General features: G+C 39.8%; 1 protein-coding gene across 1 annotated transcript in view; it reads right to left on the reverse strand.

Annotated features, from left to right (window-relative positions):
- Positions 1–12,705, reverse strand: part of RAVER2 (ribonucleoprotein, PTB binding 2) — a 98,761-nt gene that overhangs the window by 85,048 nt on the left and 1,008 nt on the right. The window contains exon 2 of the mRNA XM_017877271.1: positions 12,523–12,705. Within this exon, the coding sequence (XP_017732760.1) occupies positions 12,523–12,705 (183 nt within the window). The remainder of the gene's footprint in view (positions 1–12,522) is intronic.

The following is a 12,705-nucleotide window of genomic DNA, read 5'->3' on the forward strand; positions in this document are numbered from 1 at the left end:
TATTAATTAAATTTTCATTGTATTTAATTAATAAATATTTAATTAAATACTAATATTTAATATTTTCATTCAAATATCACCTGGATATAATAATGTATTAGTTATCTATTACTGTAAAATGACCCCAAATTAAGTTGCTTAAAACAATACCTATTATTCTCTCAAAGTTCTGTAGATCATAAGTCCAGACAGGCCCCATTGGGTTTTCTGTTTAGGGTTTCCCAGGGCCAAATCAAGGTGTCAGGCAAGCTTGGCTCTTATCTGGAGGCCTTAATGAAGAATCCATTTTCACTCACTAAGGTAGTTAGCAGAATTTAGTTCTTTGTGGTGTTAGGACTGAACTAACTTTCTTGCTGGCTGTCAGCTGAAGACCCTCTCAGCTCCTAGAAACTGCTTTAACATCCTTGCCCATGCCCACTCCATTTTCAGACGCAGCAACAAACAGCTCAGCTACCCTACATACCACCACAGACTGAGTGGCTTAAACAACAGAAATTTATTTCCTCACATTTCTGGAAGCCAGAAGTCCAAGTCAAGGTTCCAGCTGATTCAATTTCTGGCTGGCTTGCAGGCAGCCACATTCTCACTATGTCCTCACATGGCCTTTCCTTGGTGTATGAGTGCAGAGACCAAGTTCTCTGGTGTCTCTTCTTATAAGGACACTAATCCTATCAGATCAGGAACCCACCCTTATGACTTCATTTCATCTTAATTACTTCCTTAGTGGCCCCATCTCCAAATACAGTAACACTGGGGGTTAGGGCTTCAACATATCAATTTGGAGAGAGACACAAACATTCAGTCTAAAATAGGCATCTTCATGAAATGGCTGATTCTACGGCTGGAGCACAGAAACGATAAAATAAGATGCAATGTCCTGTTGCGTCGAAAACAAAGGACATACTCAGTGAATGCTGGGGACACGTCAAAAGGACATAGGACCCTTCCCTTAAGTGTATGCTGGAATTAATGTCTTATTTCCAAAGAACAGTGAATAGGAAAAATAGTATCTTTACAGAGGAGTGACTTGGCAGACATCCCCTTAAGCAAATGATCAAGGTTAACACCATCAGTGGTAAGTCATGTGAATGTCATGTACCCCCTGATATGATGTCATCGGAAGCTACTTCACCTCTGTGGTATTCTTCCCCAAAACCTATAACCCCAATCTTATCTTGAGAAAAACCTCCTACAAACCCAAATTAAGGGACATTCTAAAAGATACCCAAACAAAACCGTCAGGGTCATAGGAGATAAGAAAAGACTGAGAAAGTGTCACAGAATGGGGACCAAGGAGATAAGATAACTAAGTGCAATGATGCGTCTCAGACTGAATCATGGAACATAGTGAAAAACTAATGAAATCTAAAATAGAGTCTGTAATTTAGTTAAAATAACATACCAGTGTTGATTTCTAAGTTTTGACGGATGTACATTGGTTATATAAGATGTAACATTAGGGGAAACTGGGTAAGGGATACATGGGAACTCTATGTGCTATCTTTGCAACTCTTTCTGCAAATCTAAAATCACTCCAAAATAAAAAGCTTATTCAATAAGAAGACACAGGGGCCAACTTGAAGCTCCCACTGTCCAAATCTAAAACAAAGCATCAAAATAAGTAATGGTAATAGGAATGGAGCATAACTATATAGGAAACCATGAGCCTATATTGTTATAAATAAATGAATAAACTGCATGCTTGAAGGGGGATAGGACACTTAAACAGTCTCAAAGCATTTCCCATCAAAATCCTTATTGATTTCAAGTGGAAAACTTTACATGGAGATGCCTGGCAGACACCACTTTAATAAAAGGGAACCAAAGTGATCAAAGTGAACTTTATCAGACAAATGTAAAACATGTACCACCTTGTGATGTTCCTGCTAAAGACATACAACTTGACTCTAATCATGAAGAAACATCATACAAACCAAAATTGAAAGACATTCCACAAAAACTAAGTGCAATATGTGATCTGAACTGAATCCTTTCGCTGTAAAGGACATTGATGGGACAACTGCCAAAACTTAAATGCATCTGAGGATTGGGAGGCAGTAGTGTGACTTTGAGGGTAGCATTGTAGTTATGTTGGAAGTTGTCCTAGTTTGTAGGAAATACACAATAAAGTATTCAGGGTGGTTGGGCATTGGGTCACCACTCTCAAATAGTTCTGGGGGAAAACGTTCTTTACGCTATACTTAAAACATTTCTGGAAGTCTGAGATTATTTCAAAATGTAAAACTTCCCAGATTCACATGTTCTTGTTTATTGCCATCACTTTCCAGTCTAGTTCTGGCTACAAAAAACAAAACAAAATAAAAACTATGAAGCATAAAGTCAGAGAAATGGAGACTACTTGGAATCGAAAGCAAGTAGTTAAACTGGTAGGGTAATAGAACATCCAAAGTCCAGGAAATAAAGGCAAGCCAGGAACTAAGAGCAGATAATCACTGCAGTGGGTTGAGGAAAGATAAAAACCAATTGTCCAAGGGTAGAGCAGATAGGGTGGGGTATGGTAGAGGCATGAGAGAGTAGCAGGAAGAGAGACAATGAAAGCATGTACAAATAGAGATTCAAACAAATTTCAATGAATCTAATGCTATTTTTGGCATTCACATGGAAATAAAAATTTAACAGTAAGCTTCAAACACACAAAGAAAATGCCTTAACATAGGGAAGTATGAAATAAGTTTACAAACCTAAAGATAACGGTAGCAAATAAACAAAAAATTAAGCACCAAATACCTAGAAGACAAGTTTAGGGGCTCACAATGAGTTGCATCCCTAAAATCTAACAAAAGAGAAACTTATATTATTGCTAAGAAATAAAGAAATACTTATTGTGAAAACATTAAACAGAATGGATAATATTCTTGATTTGTTTTAAAGAGAAACATTCTTTGTATCAATGTTTGACTCTTAATAAATGTTAAGGAGGAAATACTACATTGTAACTTCTTGAAAACCTCTTTAAAAATTTACTTTGTTGAGCATCCACTCTGGGCAAGGCACAGAACCTAAAACGTCAGTTGTGGGCTGCTGAGTGACCAGAGAGAAATAAGCTTTTGCATCAAATATGAAGTAGCATGGTTGATTTGTTTAAAAAGAAAATTATTGAGCCTGATTTACATTCTTGCCCAGAGAGAGGATCACTACCCAAACCCCCGTGCATAAATGTGGCCTACAGAAGTTTCTGATGAAAACTCTCCTGGAGCAACAGCTTTGGATCTGCCCAAATGGTCCCTACTCAGGTAAAGTCCCAAAGACATGACTAAAATTTTGTTGGCCAGCAACAGCACTTTTCAACCTAGGGTCTACAATCCCCTAACGAGATCAGGGATAAGTTACAAGAGATCCATATCCCCTTGAAATAATATGCAAATTTTGTGTGCTTATGAATATTAGCACTTTCTTGGAGAGAGGGTTTACAGCTTTCAACAGACTCTTAAGCTATAAACAGTTGACTAATTGAATAATTACAAGTGAATGGAGAGAGTTCCCTGCCAAAAAAGCTAACAGTGTTACATCACAAAATTTATTTAACAAATCAATCCTGAGAGTGTGCTGTGGGTCACAAGTATCAACGGAAGTAGAACATTTTAGAACAAGGTGGGGAGTAGTCTGCTTCTTTTACATTTTTCTTGAAATTGTGTGTCATTTTCTAGGTGACACGTTGAGGATACAAAGGTAAACACTACATGATCCTTGCCCTTTGAAACACTAACAATATAGCTGCATACAGAGGAATTATAACACAATGGGAGATAAGGATATGAGCTTTGGAATCAAACAGAATTAGTTCTCCACTCTACCACCAATTAGTTGAATGATCTTGGGCAAATTGTTTGACATTAACTTTGCATCTTTGTTTCTCTATCAATAAAATGGGAATAAGAAATTCCAATCTTACAGTCTTAAAATGAGGATTAAATATAATATTAAAACAACTCTAAGTATGGTGCCTAGCCATGGTAGGCACCCGAAAAAACAAAGGTTATTATTATTATAGACATCCAGAGGAAAGAGAAACTTGTTCTGGCTGGGGATTATAGGGAGATCTCAACTAGACTACTATACTCAATTTTGGGCACCATATTTTAAAAGACACAATGACAAAGTGGTAATGATGTGTATTCAGAGAAAAACAAACAAAATGGTGAGGAAACTTGGAATCATGTCCTAAAAACTAGTCATTTGAAGGAATTTAAGTTATCAGTTAAAAAGGAGAATACTGTAAATTCTCTATGTTGCCAGAGAGTAGACATTGGATCAAGACTTCAAGTGAATAAATTTTATACATTAAATATAAATAAGACCTTTATAACAAAGAAAGTTGTCTGAAGATGGGGTAGGATACCTTATTTGTGGGGATTTGTTTGAAACAAAAAATATTTTTTTTAAAAAAGGAGACATGGTGGCTTACATCTATAATCCCAACAGTTTGGGAGGCCAAGCAGGGCAGATTGGTTGAGCCTAGGAGTTTGAGACCAGCCTGAGCAACATGGCAAAATCCCCTCTCTAGAAAAAAATACAAAATACTAGCCAGCATGGTAACATGCATCTGTGGTCCCAGACACTCAGGAGACTGAGGTGGAAGGATTGCTTAAGGGAGGAAGGTCGAGGCTGCAGTGAGGCATGATTGTGCCACTGCACTCCAGCCTGTTAATCTGGGATACTATTGGTTGGTAGTAACAAAAGACCCAACTTGAAATAAGTGAAACAATAAAAGGGATTCAGTGGCTTGCATATATACGAAGTCCAGAGGTAGGTTAAGTTTCAGATATAGTTCGATCAGGGCTCCAGCTCAGCTTCTCTACATTTTCCCCACCAGGTCAGTCCCCCTTTGTCTGTCTGCTCCCTTAATGTCTGTCAGTTGCAGCCAGAGTCATATATCTCTGCATTCATATCCAGTGGAGAGAAAGAGATTCACTTACTTTAACAACCAAACACAAGTCCTAAGTTTCTCTGCTAAGCCAGGCTGAAATAATCACTATGACCAAGGGACTATCATGGACTGATGGGCTTCGGTCCGGGTTATTGCCCATCTTTTAACCAATCCCTCTAGGAAAAGGGAAGAACTGTGTTCTTTCGTTTATGTCACCCCTACAGATGGGGATAGAGATTAAACCCACCCAAATCATACAGTTGCTAAAAAAGAGGTAGGTCTTCAAGGGGAAATCTGGGTGCGACTAGGATAGGCAAGAGGAAGAAAAGCGACTGAGTAGGCAACAGAATCAGGATCCCAGCAAGTAATAGAAGACATACTCGGAAACTAATTGGGGAGAACTTTTAAAAGAGACTATCTACAAAGATTTGAAGAAATCTTAGGCTAGCAACATTCTTGTACTCCTCCTGGGCCCAAGGAGACAAGAAGAATGGTTATGATAACCAGGAGAGCTGGGCTGTATGGAGGGAGCCACTGGATAGAAACTGACCTTTAAAGAGGAAGCAGCCAACCCACAGTCACCTGTGAATAAATGCTGGGTCAATAAATGCTCCACTCTTGCTCTCCTCAATCCTCTGATCTCCCACTAGCGGCTCTGGCCAAGTGCAACCACAAAACAGAGGATAAGAGAGCCTTGTTGGTGCAATCCACAGGACAGGTTAGCCTCCCTGGATAAGGAGGGGGTGAGAAGGGTGGAGAATAGATCTGGAAGAGCAAATGGAAGCTATTCAGCACAACAACCAAGGGCTATCCTGCACATAATAATCAGCCAAAATATACAGTACTGCATAGGCAAATGTTCTAGTGATCTGATCTTCCGACTTCTCACTTATTACCCCTCTCAGTTCATACTATCCTCTTAGAGTCAGGCAATTATGTAATTAGGCAAACAAAATACAAACAGCCGAGATACATGATAAGCAATTTTAGAATTTAAAAATTTGTGAATAATTTTATTTACATTTTAATATTCCTTGGTTTGCCTGTTTTAGCTGAGCAAGGAAAGCTAAGCATAAAGCTTTTTAAAAAATTAAATTACATTCAAAATAAAAAATAAATTAAAAAATAAAGTAAACATTTTTAAAAAATCAAGGCTGGGCTTGGTAGCACAGGATCTGAGGCCAGGAACTTGAGGCCACAGTGCTGTGTGCTATGATTGTGCCTGTGAATATGTGAATAGCCACTGCACTCCAGCCTGGGCAACATAGCAACACCCCGTATCTAAAAACAAAAAACAAAACCTTTTGTCCACAAGGAAAGAAGAATAAGTGCAAACAGAAGAATCAAGAGACAAAACTCAGGTAGTCAGTAATAGGAACCCGTTTTGCAGTAACAGCCTTTGATCAGAGTTGACTTCATTTAAAGCTGGAGCTTTGTTAGACGTTGTCATACTACTTATTGTAATCTTACACTTCATAAACAATCATAACTTAAATAGAGGCTAACATGCTAACCTGAAAACTAAATACTATCTACCATATTCTATGTGAAAATATGTCACAAGTTCAGAAAAGAATTTCTAAGCATAACCCAGTCATTAACTGGGAAATGAGCTATAGATTACATGAGATTTCTTTGGAATGGCTGTTAACACAGCATTTTGATGCTAACCACAAAGTATTCCTTCTCTTCTTGAATGTGTTTTCATAGCAGAGAACAGCATTTCTGAAACACTTTTCAAGAATTTCTTCCAAAACTAGAAACTCAGGGAGGCAGTGGTGTCCCAGAAATTTAGAAGTACATTTCCCTAATAGCTTTCAGTGTTCTTGTTACATTGAGAATAGGATAACAAAACACATGAAAAAGAAGTAGAACCCATAATTCAATTATGTTTAATTACATTAGAAAAGAAAATATAATAGATAATTTTTGCATAGTATACACTAAGAAAAGTAACTTTTGGAGGTAAGCAATGGCATTTTTATTTTAAAGGAAGAATAATCTCAAAACGAAAACACCCCAATATTGTCAGGAAAAAAGTAGAGAATAGTAGCCCTATTTTAAAAGAGGTAATAATTACCGAATATATTGTTAGAGAAAACAAAGTACATTTTAAATCTCACAGTTAAAGGACATAAAATACGTAAGATAATTCTATTGTTCTTATACTGATGTTAAAAGCAAACAGGAATACTTAGTTTTTAAAAATAAGATTATGACCAGCCTAGGCAACATAGAGAGACTGTGTCCCTACAAAAAATTAAAAAACACTAGCTGGACACAGTGGTGCATGCCTATGGTCCCAGCTTCTCAGATGGCTGAGATGGGAGGATCACTTGAGCCCAGGAGTTAAGGCGGCAGTGAGCTATGATCGCACCACTGCACTCCAGCCTCGGAGACAGAGTGATCTTGCTCTGTCTCGTTAAAAAAAAAAAAAAAAAAGAGGCGCGGGCGGGCGGTGGCTCAAGCCCTGTAACCCCGCGGCACTTTGGGTGGGCCGAGACGGGCGGATCACGAGGTGCAGGCAGATCGAGACCGAACCCTGGCTAACACCGGTGAACCCCGCATCTCTAGCTAAAAATACAAAAACTAGCCGGGCGAGGTGGCGGGCGCCTTGTACTCCCGCAGCTACCGGGAGGCTGAGAGGAGAAATGGCGTAAACGCCGGGAGCGGAGCTTGCAGTGAGCTGAGATCCGGCCACTGCACCGCAGGGCCTGGGCGCAGAAGCGACGACTCACCCGTCTCCAACAAAAAAAAAAAAAGAAAGAAAAAGAAAAGAAAAGAAAAAGAAAGAGCAGAAAAAAAAATTAATTACAAAAAAAGATTAACTAGAGTTTCTTACATTTGGTGGTTTGTGATTCTAAAAAGTGCTTGCTTGGTAATATTATGATTTCAATGGATCTCTGTGAATTCACCATCAAGCTTCTCAAATTAACTATCATATTAGAATACTTTGAAATGTAAGTTTATAATATCCAAAGTGAGACAACAGAATGTTTTGTTTCCTCTATTACTGATCCTGAATGTTGGCCCTAAGCACTTCACATCGTCTTCTAATTACACAATAGAATCTCTTTCAGATTTTAGGGTAAACAATATGACAAAAACAAAACACATGGACACACATAAGACCTGTAAGAAAAAAAAACCTAAGTGAACACAAACAGTCTAAGAAGCAAATGCCCCTGTTTTCTCCATTTTGAAATCCCAATGACAACGATATTGAAACAGAACCAGGTTAACCATAATACAATTTACAGAAATACAATAACACATATATTAGAAAAAATATTAGAACATTACCTTAATTAATCAAAATTCTAAATTCAGTTGCAAAAGACCAGACACACACATATACAATGGCTGTGAATAGGAACCAGTGTTTGCAACATCACTATTGACTATAAATGATTCATTAAAAATAATTACATTATTCACTATAAATTACTCACTATAAACACATTCCAAAACACTAACAAAGACATAAGTATAAATATTCAAATCACAGTGGCATGAGGTACTTGGGGATCTAGGTAGTTTGATAAAGGTGGAATAGAATCCAATGCAGGACTGGCCAGGCGTGGTGGCTCACGCCTGTAATCCCAGCACTTTGGGAGGCCGAGGCAGGCGGATCACCTGAGATCAGGCATACAAGATCAGCCTGGCCAACATGGTGAAACCCCGTCTCTAGTAAAAGTACAAAAATTAGCCACGCGTGGTGCACACACCTGTAATCCCAGCTACTCGGGAGGCTAAGGCAGAAGAATTGCTTGAACCCAGGAGGCGGAGGTTGCAGTGAGCCGAGATCACACCACTGCACTGCAGCCTGGGTGACAGAGCGAGAATCTATCTCAAAAAACAAACAAACAAACAAACAAAAAATGCAGTGCAAGACTAATCAGAAACGAACAGAATCCAATGCAGGACTAATCAGAAATGAGACTGATAGCTGGGTGCAGTGGCTCACACCTGTGGTCCCAGCACTTTGGGAGCCAAACACAGGAAGATCACTTGAGTCCAGGAGGTCAAGACCAGCCTAGGCAACATAGAGAGACCATGTCTCCACAAAAAATTTTTAAAAAATTAGCCAGGCATGGTGGCATATGCCTGTAGTCCAGCTACTTGAGAGGCTGAGGTGGGAGGATCACTTCAGCCTGGAAGGTCATAGCTGCAGTGAGCAGTGATCATTTCACTGCACTCCAGTCCAGGTGGCAGAGCAAGTCCTTGTCTCAAAAAAAATAAATAAAAACTAAAAAGGAATGGGACTGGAAATGTAGGCAGGGGCCAAGTCACAAAAAGCCTAAAAATCTTAAACTGCTGTCCTATCATTTCATGCTTTTCAAACTGAGATCTGAGTACTCCATGGTAATACAGAAATATGGAAAATCAAAGGTTAAATATAGTACATTTTCCATGTCAAGTTTATGAAAAAAATTTGGGAGTTAAATGCTGTTTTTATGTTAAATCCAATGTTACTAATAGAACATAAAAGTAATATAAAATTTTCAGACAGAATACAAAACTTCAAAGCAATTTCAGTCTTGCAACAGACTAATTCAGATTCACTGTTCTTTACTGTTAAGGACAATTTGAGAAGAAGTTTTTTTATGAGCAGGAGAGTGACATGATCAGATTTGTGCTTCCGGAGTATCCCTCAAGGGAAGCAGCATGCAGAAGGAGCTAAAATGTAAGAAACAGGACAGTAATGAAGGTAGGTGACAAACTGAAAAGTTGTAACAGTGAACAAGAGATGAAAAAGACTTGAACCAGAGCTGAGGCTGTGAAAACAAAGAGGGCCAAGAAGATTCCAGAAAGCTTAGGCAGACCAGACAGGGCTTGACTGAATGCACAGTAATTATTTAGTAAGAAAGCTTTTGAGAACTTAATATAAAGGTGTTCAGTTTTTTTAGAGCCAGTACTTCTATAAGGTATTTGATAAACATACCTCTAAAAGCTTCCAGTTAAAAGTAATACTTTCAGCGTGCCTTTTAATTATAGGAACTATAAAGTTGTGGGATGCTATTATAAATCTGCTATACAAAAAATAAAACAAAATTTGAGATTTATGAAAACTACATTTAATAAAGAAAACACCCATATATTTCCAAGGGTAAGAAAAAATTATTGGGTTTCTACTAGTAAGTTATTAATCAGTATTTTCTAGAAACATAAATACACAGTTTGAGAACTAGAGTTATGAATGTCTTTGATCCTTAAAGTGATATTCTAAAGTAAAGAAATGAGGCCAGGCACAGTGGCTCACACCTATAATCTCAGCACTTTGGGAGGCCGAGGCGGGAGGATCACCTGAGGTCAGGAGTTCAAGACCAGCCTGGCCAACATGGCGAAACCACATCTCTACTAAAAAAATATAAAAATTAGCCAGGCGTGGTGGCAGGCTTACGTAATCCCAGCTACTCGGGAGGCTGAGGCAGGGAGAATCACTTGAACCTGGGAGGCAGAGGTTGCAGTGAGCTGAGGTTGCACCACTGCACTCCAGTCTGGGTGACAGAGTGAGACCATGTCTCAGAAAAAAGAAAAAAAGAAAGAAATGAATGAATAAACACAGACTCTTCTGGAAAAGAACAAGAACTTAGTATTTCAGAAATATCTGATTACTTAATGATTGAACAAAAACCCTATTAACCATTTCATAAGGATACATACGTAGTTTTAGCACAGGTGATTTTATGTAGGCCTTACTGGCAAAAAGACACAAAATAAAATAAAGTTAAACTTTCATTAGTAAGTTGACAGTAAAACACAGTCATAAGAAAAAGCAGACATTATAATTAAGGGAAATTGTTAAAACACAAAATACAAAAAAAATTCATGCAGAACAAATTCATGAAAATATTAGTTTAAGAAAAGTAGATGAAATCTCAAAATACAAATCCCAGTGTAATTATCAGAAAGCTTCTATCACTAATTAAAACTGTTCCTTTTATTAGACCCTTTGATATATTTTTCATGTCTATTGCGAAGGGAAATGAGAAAGATACCAACAGCAAAGCAAGAATAGACAGAATGTCTTGAATTTGGGGTCTAAATATTTTTAGAATTAATGCAAGGAATTGTGATAACAAAAACAGCTGACATTCTACAAAGACATTGAGATACTTCTCTATTTCTCTTCTCCTAGACTGTCTGTACAAAGAGCTGCTATTTTTTAAATTTGTTTTTTTAAAAAATGCCATCTGCTTCTTCCAAGCCTCCTCCTTCCTGAGCTCCCTTGCAGTCCTCTATTTGTATGGGCAGGGGAGGCTGCTTCCAAGAAATCAGTCCACTGCAGGTGTCCTTAACAGGTAGTATCACAAAACATTACCTGACAGATGGGAAGTGGACCATGGCGGAATGGAAAGAGTTGAAAGACAGATGAGATAAACAATATTGACAGACATTGCATTTTGAAACAAAATACCCCCTCATGCCTACAGGTTATAAGGTTATATGTTCATATTTATTGTGAAGGGCTAAGTAAGGTCTCATTACATAGTAATGGGGCATTGGTCTCATTATTTTATAAGTCACATGGAAGAACTGCCATGCAATTGTCAATAGCCAGCCCTCTTGCAATTTCATGCATCCGGTTACAGGAGGAACTACACAAGTTAGCCCAAATCCGCAACTACCAGGATAGCCCACCACACACAGTGCAATATATAAATTCAGGTTATATGTGAAACATGTGTGAACATCCAGACAGCAAAGAAATCCTGAAGAATCAAAGAAATGATTTCATGTTTTTGGTAAAATAAAATATGCATAGGAAAAGAGAAAAGGACAACATCCCAGGATAACAATGGTTATCTTTAGGTATCAGAAATATGGGCAATTTCTGTGTTTCCCCTTTGTGCTTCTCTGTTTTTCCTAGCTTTCCTACAATGCGCATGCAGCTTTTGAAATCAGGGGAAAAAAAAAAAAAGTTAAATAGATGCAGAGTTTCTAATCTTAAAAGCAACAGTTAATCTGGATTAAAGACACAGAGTAGCTATCTTTAAATCTCATCCAAGTTACTGAGGAACAAATCCTCCAGTACTGTACTTGGCATAGCAGGAGGCGGCTTCAAGGCTCCAAGGAGCGCAGCAATAACTCTATTCTGGGGCCTTAGCAAACTGAGGAGACAGAGTTGTTTCATAGAAACTTGGTCAAGTGCTGCTGCAACAGCAGCGAAACTCACTCCCAGCTCTCTCGTGCCCCTGTTCCCCCATGGCACTTCCAAGCCCCGGGGACTCTACGCGGGAGCCCCCGATCCTCTCAAGGTGCTCCCGAAGCTTCGGCCCCCCCTACCCACCCCCAGTAAAATGTGTGCTCCACAACTCACCTCCACTCTCCTCCTTCTCCTACTCCTCTACGGGCCGTAGGAGAAGGAAAGAGCGGGCCGAACTTGGAGGCAGCAGCCCCTGATTCCCGTGACCTTGGAGAAGCCGCTTCGCCTCTCAGAGCCTCAGTTTCCCAATCTGCCCCCCTCCCTGGCAGGGCGTCTGCAGGCTAGAAACCCCAAGAGTTCCGTCAAACCGAGGGAGCCGACCACTCCCCAGGACCGCTCTGAGGCGCCCCCGATCCCAGCCTGGACACGGAGCGCCGCCCCGCCGCCCCCCCGGGACACGTCGCCCCCAGCACCGTCCCCGTACCTGGCAGTTACTGTCCTGGGGCAGGTTTTTCACCAGGATTTTCCTGCGGTTGCTCAGCTCCCGCCGCATCCGCAGCAGCCGCGCGGCGACCTCCTCAGGGGGCAGCGCGGCGGGCGCCGGGTCCGGGGCGCCCTCGTGCGCTTCGGCTGAGGGGCCCTGCTCGCGCAGTCCTGGCCCCGGCCC

The sequence above is a fragment of the Rhinopithecus bieti genome, unplaced genomic scaffold (genome assembly GCF_001698545.2).
Source record: "Rhinopithecus bieti isolate Rb0 unplaced genomic scaffold, ASM169854v2 scaffold_6380, whole genome shotgun sequence".
Lineage (NCBI taxonomy): Eukaryota > Metazoa > Chordata > Mammalia > Primates > Cercopithecidae > Rhinopithecus > Rhinopithecus bieti.